The 11007-nt window shown below is 39.1% G+C and overlaps 1 protein-coding gene across 1 annotated transcript in view; it reads left to right on the plus strand.

The window, feature by feature from the left end:
• RIOX2 (ribosomal oxygenase 2) overlaps positions 1-10305 on the plus strand; it is a 31747-nt gene extending 21442 nt beyond the window's left edge. The window contains 5 exon segments of the mRNA XM_027835353.1: positions 1253-1355; positions 2446-2617; positions 3836-3924; positions 8746-8841; positions 10047-10305. Coding sequence (XP_027691154.1) covers positions 1253-1355; positions 2446-2617; positions 3836-3924; positions 8746-8841; positions 10047-10205 — 619 coding nt within the window. The 3' untranslated portion in view covers positions 10206-10305.
• Positions 10306-11007: the final 702 nt, after the last annotated feature.

Below are 11007 nucleotides of genomic sequence, written 5' to 3' on the forward strand. Positions count from 1 at the left end.
AGACCAAACCTTAGGGGACTGTGCCCCTTGTCTCTGAATTATCCCAAAGAGGGAAACTAGACAGAGGAACAGGAGAAAAAAGGACTGGAATTCTATTGCTGAGAACTTGGTTTGGGTTGGTTTGCCAAGAATTCAGTACTGTCTCAGTGTTGTAAAATAGACTATGTCTGTACACAGGCAGTTAAAAAAAGATTTAACATAAGATACCATATTGTGTTTTTTAAAGAACTTTTTCTGATTAACAGAAGACAATTTTTAATAGCTAACATTAGCTACATGGACTAGCAGTCATGGTGTTTTAAAAGTATTAGCTTACCTAATGCAGCATCACTCATAAGTTTGTATCAAATTTTTTTTTTTAGCACTATGTTTTGGCTTTTTTTCTCAGATTCTATACTGTTAGTATCTTAAAATGTAATTGGGAGCATGTGCTGGATTCTGCCATTTCCTAGGAAATCTTATGAAAACTGGGTTGTGTTTGGAGGCTTGTTTGATTTTTCTTTGTTCTCATGAATTTCCTGTTTCATGGTAGGATATGATTCATTTCTCCAACAGCAGCATAAGTAGGCTTATGAAAATGTACCAGTACTTTTCAGCTTCCTTTTTTGAACTTATTCAGGGGTCAGGGATTGTGGGGATTAGTTAGGAGGATTGAAGTTTTCTTGGGTGAGAGAAAACATGGTTGGTAGTGTATTTTCATTCATAGGCACATATTATAAGGCCATATTGAATTCAGAGTGTATGTAGTCCAAGAAACTTTTAATCCTTGTCATTAATATCACATATATATACACATATATATGCATTTACACATATATATATGGGTATGTGTGTACACACATCATACTGAAAGGATTTGTGATTTTGTCTGTTGATCTGTATTACATGGTCTTCAAGAGTGACTTATGGCTAAAATTGATCAAAATTAGTATGGTAATGAGCCTCTCCAGATGTTCCATCTTACTTTTGAAACTTTTCCATCTAGACTTGCCAGAGATTGGGTTCTGTTGGCATAGCCTTTCACTAGGATATTAGTGCATACGCTCACATATGCACTTCTATACACACACATATCTCCATGCACACATGTAAAACTAGAGCTTCACTTCTTTTCCATGCTCTGGACCACACCTCTGGGAATTAATTGTGCTTCTAGTGTGTGAATTATCTCAAAGAGGGGAACTAGAAAGGACCTTTGCCCATTTGTGTATGCATGTAGATATATAACTTTTTTTTCCTCTGTGTGCTGCAGTTCATGGGGAGACTTTCTTCTAGATGTGATTCCTGGGCTTCTCTTTGATACTGCAAACAAAGAAGTAAAATTTCGGACTGGCATACCACGGCAACTACTTATGGTAAACAGAGGGGTAGAGATGGGAAGAAAATCAGCAGACTCCGTATCTACCAGTGTCAGAACAGAAGGTTGCAGAAACGATAGGACAGGGTTTCTTTCTGGAATCCCTCAGATACTTTCCCATCAGACGTCTCCGGAGTGAACTAGGCCTCTTCTTATCCTTTTGACCAAGGTAGTATGTAGTATTATAGGATATTTATGAGTTATGTGAGTCAGAGAACCAGGGACAGTGATTAAGATATGACAAGGATGGGACAGCTAGGTGGCACAGTGGATAGAGCACTGGCCCTGGAATCAGGTGGACCTGAGTTCATATCCCGCCTCAGACACATAACACTCACTAGCTGTGTGACTCTGGGCAAGTCACTTAACCTGAATTGCCTCACCAAAAAAAAAAGATATGACAAGGAGAGCTGTAGCCTGAGCAAGGAGCCATGACCTATATCAAATTGCCTGCCTTCTCAATGAGGGGATAGGGGAGGAAGGAAAGAAAAGAATTTGGAACTCAAAATTTTAAAAAACAAATATTAATTTTCACATGTAATTGGAAAAAATATTTTTAAAAAACCTTGGTGGGTACCTGTTGAGCTCTCCTAAAAGAAGATAAAGAATGATCCTTTCTCCCGCTTAAATTTCTCTCTTATAATAAAAAGGGATACAAGGAGTCCAGGTCAACCTTAGAGACCGTCCCCTTCCTGTTCATAAGTTTTGGGGGCTTTTATAATACCTACTGGGTAGATGGGTGTGAAATGGATAGAACAGCAGGCCTAGAGTCAGGAAGATTTATCTTCAAAAATTCAAATCTGGCCTCAGACACTTACTAGCTGTGTGATTTTGGGCAAGTCACTTAACCCTATTTGCCTCAGTTTTCTCATCTGTAAAATGAGTTGGAGAAGGAAAAGGCAAACCATTCTAGTATCTTTGTCAAGAAAATGCCAAATGGGGTTACGGAGAGTTGAACATAACTGAAATGAATGAATAACAACTAGGTAGACATGCTTGGAGTTTTGTCCTCAAGTGTATGCTACTGAATGCAAGAAATTCTCCTTGTTTGGATTTATGACAAAGTTGTTTTTTTTTTCTTTTTCTAGCAGGTGGACGACATAAGCGTTGCAACAAAAAGATTAAGTGGCTTCCTGAGGACTCTTGCAGATCGGTTGGAGGGTACCAGAGACCTGAGATCATCTGAAATGAAGAAGGATTTCATTAGGAGCAGATTGCCACCATATTATTTGGGAGATGGTTCCAATTTTTCCACCCCAGGTGAAATTTACTGTTTACTCTGTGGTACCTGACTTGGTTAGTTTGTCTTGATGCTTTATTGTGACTTGTATGGTACTACTTAGACCTATGTAGTTAACATAAGGGCAGGAAAGAACATAGGGTCACCATGGACCTAGGCATAGTATTAGTATATTTTGTCATTTTTGTCCTGTTACAGTTATAGGAACAACCCTTGAAAACCATTATTCTAAAGTGTGTTAACCATTATCAGACAGTATTTTAAGCATTATCCTGACAGTCAATCGAGAGTTGTGTAGTAGGAACAAATAGGTTATAGTGTGTTACCAACAATGATGTGATGGATAAACAAACATCCCTACTACATCAACACATTGGGTGAACATTACCCCTTTTTTCCCAGAGAATCTCATGGGTGACTGATGGGAAGACTTAAGTAGAAGTCACATGGGAGCAAAGGGTCTGCATAGATTGCACTCTACATTCTTGAAGGGAGTACTTAAGAGATGCATTGAAATAGTGAAGTCAGCGACTAAGCTGGAATCATCATGACCTCAGCGAATAGCCTAGAATCTTTCATAGGAGATGGGGTTTTTGTTTTGTTATTTTGCTCTGGGCTGGTTTTATTTTTGGAGTTTTTGTGTTTTGAAAGTTTTTTGGTCTCTTCTCTGAGCCATATGTTTTTGCTTTCACAAGACTTTGGTATATTCATTCATTCAACTCACAAGAACCTTTGAGTACCTACTGTTGTACTCTGTTGCACGTCACTTATGAATAAAACATTCCCATTAGGCCAGGAGTTCTTAATCTGGGAACCATGAACCTGGTGTTTTGTTGTTATTGTTTTTAATTTATAACTATTTCATTGTAATTGGTGTATTTAATGCATTTAAAAACATTACTGAGCCATGGACATGACCAGTTTGCCAAAGGGTCCCATGACAAAAATGGTTAAGAACAATTACACCATAATTATTTAATCATTTTTCCTCTCACAGCACCCCAACATCTTGTATATTGGGATGAGGCTAATTTAGGGAAATAGTAGGTTAGTATCTGACTTATTTGAATTAGAATAGGGGAACAAGGCCATTTGAGGAAATAGTCAAGATCTGCTCAAACAAAAGTTGGAGAGAACACTTGGGCATTTATTTTGTTTGCATCTTAACTAGATCAAATCTGAACCATTTTATTTCTCTTTTTGAATAATGCTTTTCTTTTGGTGGGGTTTTATTGTAGGTGGAAAGTTCCCAAAATTAAATAGCAGAGTAAGACTGCAATTTAAAGACTACATCGTTATGACAGTGGAGGCAGACAAGTATGCATCTGTGAGTATCAATGAATCATGGTCTATACTATGCCTCCTCTTCCCCCACCACCTCATTTTTAAACTGCAGTGCGCCCTTACTGTTCTAAGGCCCTTACTCTAAGGCATCACAGCAGGAATTAGTCTCATATTTTTAGGAAATTATAATTGGAAAGTCCTGAGCTATCCACAGCTCTCTGTTAGTGTCTCCTTAGATCCTCTGCTTAAGGGGTCCTGTCGGTCTTGATGGCGATAGAATTTGGAACCATAACAGGAGCTTAAAAGATAATAAAAGCTAATCCCTTCATTTTATAGATGACAGACTCCAAATCATATTGGTAGCAAGAGGTGGATTCAACATTCAAACTGTCCAACATATCCAGGTGCACATGACTCTCGGATATCTTTATACCAATCAATGGGCTCCACAGGATCATATATTTAGAGCTGAATAAGACCTTGCAGATTATCTGATTCAACCTTTTAACTTTACAGGTGAGGAAACTGAAACCAAGAAAGGTTAAATGACTTGCCTAAATAAGTAATAAGTAGCAAAGCCAAAACATTTCAGCTCAAACCAGTCTTCATTTTGACTGCCTTTTCACACTTCCCTACTGTGAATCAATCACCTAGACTCAAAATATGTCACTATTTACTTGTAGCTAGGTGGCTTAGTATTTAAGAATGCCAGACTTGGAGTCAGAAGACCTAAGTTCAAATCCTACCTTAGACACTAGTCACACTAATGTGACCCTGGGCAAGTCGTTTGCCTCAGTTTCCTCATGTTTATAAAATAATAGCATCTAATCTGTAAAGCACTTTGCAAATCTTAAAGAACCATATATTAAACATTGCTTGTTTCTCCCCCGAGAATCTCATGGGAAGATTAATGGGAAGTTAGGCAAAAGTCACAGGAAAGTATAAGGTCTGTGTAGACTGCATCCTATGCTCGTATTTTCCCCTTCTTTTTTCCCATCATATTCAGCCAGTTTGTCCCTCAAATCAATCCTCCCTTGCCCACAATGCCACCCCTCCATCTGTCTCATAGTAGAAGTACTCTACTGGCTACTGATAGGTCTTTCTGCTTCTTAGTCCTTTCCTTCTTTATTTCATAATTTCTTTTTTTGGTGAGGCAGTTGGGGTTAAGTGACTTGCCCAGAGTCACACAGCTAGTGAATGTTGTGTGTCTGAGGCCACATTTGAACTCAGGTCCTCCTGACTCTAGGGCCGGTGCTCTATCTGCTGTACCACCTAGCTGTCCCTCAGTTAATTTTTTACTAAACAGCTTTTTACAAAGCTCTCTTGTGCATGAATCTTCTCTTGACTCCCCATTGCCTTTGCAGAGACTTGGTCTTGGTGTAATCTTAATGCCCTTTGAAGACAAACTTCACAATGAGGAGTGGAGTTATTAACCCCCTTGCGGGGTTTGATTGACTGCTTAAGAGAGTACTTGGAACTCAGGGCAGCTCCTGAAAGAACAATTAAGTTTTATCATATGATTTACAATGCTAGGTAAAACTAATAAAACTATCATCTATTTTTATACCAAGGAAATGCTTGGCAGATGGTATTTTGCCATTCACAGCCAGGAGTTAGGATACCTTAACAAGCTGTTTACCACCCCATTATTGGATTTTTAAAAAATCTTGGTCAAAAAGTTATATGTTAATCAGTTTTCTTTGTGGAGAAGAGAACTTGGAACAAATCAGGTGGAGTTGCATACAGGTAGAATTAGATTCCATGTAAGAAAAACTTTTGTTAGTCCTGGAGCAGAATGGGCTGCCTTTAAGAGGTATTGCTATTCCTCTTACTAGAAGAGAAGGCTAGGTTATGTTATAAAGAAGATTCTTTGATTAGATCTGAGGTCTCTTCCAAATCTCTGGGCACCTGTGGAATCTGAAAATTCTTGATGTTAGAGAATGTAAAGTACCTCCTGCATAACCCTACTTAACAAGTGGACCAGTATTTTAAAACATGCAAACTAATCCTATTCAGAAGATGTGTAAAGGCTGGGATTCTTATAATCTAGCCACTGCTTAGATTCTTACAATCTAGCCAGTAAGCCAGTAGCTTACTAATGTTCAGACTTCTTAAGAGTCTGCCCAGTATGATGGATGTTCTAATCTTGTCTTTGGCTGAAAGAAGGCTTGGGTCGAATTCTTTTGAGCAGGACCCATGTGTTGTGATAGTGGGGTTCCAGGACCCTTGAACCCCTAAATTGCATCATTTTGGTGGCCCATACGGGGAAACTGCCTGACCCCAAGTTCTTCTGCAGCCAAGACTGGAAGGTACATAAGCCTCCCCTCCCTCCTTTCTTGCTCTGCAGTTAGGGTTGCTCTCCAGGCATCAAGGCTTGGAGGTGCTTTTCTGACAGACAGTTATGAGGCTGTCTCTCATTCAGCCTGATGCTCTCAGGCTCTCAGTCCACTAGGTCGGTTCAAGGCCATGGACCTGGGTACACCTGCAGCATAGAGGACAAGGACGGACTCCCTATCCGGAAGTATATGCTCAATTCTGTTAATTCCCTTGGCACTAGGGAATTGGGGACGGCAGTTGCTTTTGGGTTTCCTGAGGCTTACTTACTCCCTTGCCTCTGCACCTCTGAATCCTCCTTCATGGAGGTTACAGGGAAAGTTAGAACAGCTAAAAATGTCTTGGCAGATTCTGAAGGTTTTGTGATTATTTTGAAACTCCTCCTTACGATCCTGGTCACTCCTTTCTCCCACTCCCTTCCCTTGAGTCAAGGGGGTATCTGTTTACCCCTCACCTTTGATTTCACCCTCTCCCGCCTGGGAAAGGAAGGAGGGGTGAGGGGCAGCAGCTATAGCGTGGGCCCCACAGCTTGGGCTCTAGGGCAACCTTTGCCTGGAGCACATCCTGCTCAAGGTAATGAAGCTGGCCTCCAAACTTGGGTAAGCAGCTCTTTTAAATTTGTAGTTTTAACTGTTAATGATGAGATGTTGAATCTCTGTGTAAAGTAATTTGGAAGTACATTTAACAAAACTGAAGTAACCTGATTTGTAATGGGTTTATTTCAAGTTTCAAATTGGTGAACTTTCTGTATCAGTTATGTCAAGCAACTTTTCATAATTTGGTTACCACTAAAATAATTTAGCTATTGTTGGTTATTGTTTTTTTTTTTTTAAACTTGTTTGGGTTATATATGGCTTGCTGAGAATTTCCCAGTGTATAGAAATCTCTAATGATTGGCTTTTTACATCAGGACAAATTTAAGTTTGAGATGTAAATCCTGGAAAAGTTTTTCCTAAGCTGTGATTAGCAAAACTTGATGTTTGAGGTAAAAGCTCATAGGATTTTATTTTGAGTTGTCTGATGGGTCATAATCCATTGATAATCAATAATCCACCATCTGAGAGATATGCCACAAGCTACTCAGAGAAGGTGATAATGGTGGGAAGTATGTTCCTTTGAAATGTTACCCACCTGGCTATTCCTGAGTCTGGCTATGAGGTGGATTTGATACTGCATGGTTGGAAAAGTGAATTACCTGAATCCAAAAAGAGCTAAGGATGTTTTATCCTCTCAAAGTTGGGCCCTAAATCTAGTCCCTGCTTTATATCTGGGCCCTGCAGTTTTTTCTGTCAGATTTATGTCTTCCAGACTATGGGCCATTCTGGTAGCAAACAGCGAGTGCCAGCCAATGTCCCCATATTGTTCCCTGGATGCTGCTTGTGCTTGGTTCCAGTCAACATACTCTTTGGGACCCCCTCAAGGCAGGGACAGCTCTACGCCCCTTGCCAGCAGGAAGTAGTTTCAGAAGCCGAGACCTTCGCCTCTTACTCCAAAAGAATTTGGGACCCATTTGTTTGAGGGAGAAATGATGGGGTTGGGATCTGGGCCCCAGAAAGGAAAAACCACATGGCCAAAACTCTGGCATTCGCCTGAGGCTATAATCCCATCAACTGGCCTTTCATTGTGGCTACAAGCAATCTCCCCTCCATTGTCTTACCTTCCCTATGGCCCCTGGCCATTTCCCATACTTAATCCTAGCTAGGCTCCATTGTCCAGGTCCCAGGAGTACTGTTCACCTCAGTTTACTGGCCACTCCCATCCAGATCTCCTTAGGCTCCTCCTCCCATCACCCCAAACTACTTGGCCACTCCTAGATCCCTCCCACAGGCTTTCTGTATAAAAGGTCCGTCTTGTCTCCATTAAGATGCTGGGATTCTTATAATCTAGCCACTACTTAGATTCTTATAATCTAGCTGGCTTACTATGACTTTGCTCATACTTTCCTTCATGTTGATGTTTTCCCCATTTCTTTTTCTCTCTCTAAATACTTAAAAGTTCATATAAGAAAATCCTTCTCAATCATGAAATCATCTACTTCCAGCCAAATTGTCCTTTCCATCAGCTGAACTCCTTATCTTGTGACCTTTCTTCTATTGTTAATTTACATCTTATAACTTAGTGTCTCTTATCTTCGTAGCTAAATCATCTGATTTGATGGAAAAAATAACAGATAAGTAATGGAAAAACCCGTGTGTTCAGTTGCCCACATAAATATAGAGACCTATGGAGGATTTTTGGGAGGATATGAACCACAGTCACATAGGATGAAGAAGAATGTATGTTTGAGGTGTATATGCCCTTGGGAGAATAAACCCACAATCAGATCACAGATCCCTTGAAGTATTCTTTAGTTATAGTTTTGGACTTTTCATTAAATGAGATATTCTCTTTCTGCCAAATTAGAGAAGCTTTAGAGCATGTAGAAATCCATCTGTCAAAAACAGCAGTTTTCAACCAAAACTTTCAAAAGCTCTTAATGCTACTTTAATCCTGCAAATTTTGCAGCTAGTGACTTTTCTCTCTTTTTAAGGATGAGGCTCAAGAACAAATGGTTTACATCTATCATTCTTTGAGGAATAAGCGGGAGACACACATGATGTTTGCAAATGACAATGAAATGGCAAAGGTTTGTTTCTACTAAACTGAATGAAAATACTTTTTTTGAGTTTGGTTGGTAAAAGTAGTAGTGTTTGAAGTTATTTTTGCTTTGAGGGTAGTTTTATTTATTATTGGTCAGTGGGCAGTAGCATAGCTTTCTTTATACCATTCCTTCCCAAACTGTTCTTTCAGAAAATCTTGACAACACTAAGCTATCTGGAAAGAGCTATCCCTTCTCCCAATTTAGCAGGTCATAGACTTAGTGCTCGAAAGGACTTAAGAGGTCTTCTAGTTCAACCCTCTCATTTTATGAAGAAGGAAGCTGATACTCAAAGAAGTGACAGAGCATAATTAAGAAGTCCTCTCACCATAGGGCCTCTTTCCTCTTAGCTTAAGCTCTCCTACCTCACTTCTTAAGGGGCAAAGTATAGGACAAGAAATAGCACTACCCATCACTTATGGGCTATGCACACAGTCCTTCACTTTTTCTCCAACATACAAGGTCCCTCCCTGCATCTTGCGGTGTACTTACAGGAACAAATGATTTCCTCTTGGTCTAGGCCAAAGCACCCATTTTTTTTTTTTTTTTTTTTTTTTTTAGGCAATTGGGGCTAAGTGACTTGCCCAGGGTCAAATGGCTAGTAACTATCAAGTGTTTGATCTGAGGCCGGATTTGAACTCAGGTCCTCCTGACTTCAGGGCCAGTGCTTAATCCACTGCGCCATGTAGCTGCCCCTAAAGCACCCATTCTTAAAGAGCTCATGGTGCTTACCATTTTTGGTTCTATCAGTATGTTTTAATGAATGTTAAGTGGCCAAATTAGTTGTTTCCATGAGAGTTTGACTGAAATGTGATTCTTTTTCATTTAAAGTTTGAAGTTATTCAAATTATTTGTTATTACTGAAGTTATTATATTGAAGTATATCAGTATAGTAGACATAGTATTATACTTACTAAGTCATGAGGGAAACATTTAATGGCCTTTATTTATCATTCATGCTTATTATTTTTATCTGTGTGTATTTTTTTTTGTCTCTATTTTCATGGTTTTCAGCAGGGACAATCAGTATCTCTCATTCAGAGTCGTCACACCTTTCTCTAAAGGACAGTGATGGATATAGAACTCTCCTAGATATCTCACTATAGGACTGAAATTTCCTCATAGTCCACCAAGGTTTTGTGGAACACAATTTGGGAAATGTTGAACTAAATGAGTTTTTTCTCCCCTTTCAGGCTCTTGGACTTCGCTTTCCTTTATCTCATATGGATGCCCTGAAGCAACTTTGGAGTTCTGAAATTATTTCTGTTAAGGAACTGAAACTTAATACAGATGCAGAGAAGGAAAACCTGGTGTTAGCACTCTGGACTGAATGCCTAATGGAAGTAATCTAGTGCCTTTGTCAAGTCAGCACTTCCTATAAAAGGGTAAAACAGTTTTTCCACTTACTTAATAAAGAATCATTTGCTATCTTTGCTTAGGCCACAGGGAAAATTGTCTTACTGTCTGTCTTATCTTCCAGCCAAATCTTCATCCTGTTTTAGGAAAAAGGTCCATTTAAGATGGTTCATTTTAAACTACTCCCAAAATCAGTTTTCAAGGTATTCTGCATAGGAATAAAATGGGTAAGGCTTATTAGCCAATGGGACAAAAACAGTACCTGCCCTAGCTTTGCTAAATACAAGATTCAGATGGCCAGATCTGGCCCCTAAATAGTACTTGTATGATTATGTACTAAGTTATCTGGCCACCTTTATTTTAAGAGAGGGGCATTTAAAAAGTGAAGAAACCACATCTGTGTGTGACAAGTTTATTTTATTTAATCCAGTGTTGTAAAAAAAAAGCACAACTCTGATTTCTTTTCAATTTAAATGTGGTACCTGGCCTTGTTCTTTGGATATAGTAACTTTTTAAAAAATTACCCAAACTTGTTGCTCCAAAAAGAAATTCCTTAAAACAATTTAGAAGAAAATTTTTTTTAAAATCTAATTTTTACAGCAAAAGTAGACAGGTTTCTTCTATGTGTACAGAAAGAAGGCTTCCATTAACATTTTTAAAGCCTTCAGTTACTCCTGTTACATCAAGTTCCATTAAATAACACTGGCACAGCAATGAGATGCATTCACATCAATGGGTCCATTGGAATTTTTACAAATGCTTCTTGAAAGGAGCCAAGACGACAAAAGGAAAAAAAAA

Source organism: Vombatus ursinus, unplaced genomic scaffold (genome assembly GCF_900497805.2).
Source record: "Vombatus ursinus unplaced genomic scaffold, bare-nosed wombat genome assembly UNPS02014814.1, whole genome shotgun sequence".
Classification (NCBI taxonomy): domain Eukaryota; kingdom Metazoa; phylum Chordata; class Mammalia; order Diprotodontia; family Vombatidae; genus Vombatus; species Vombatus ursinus.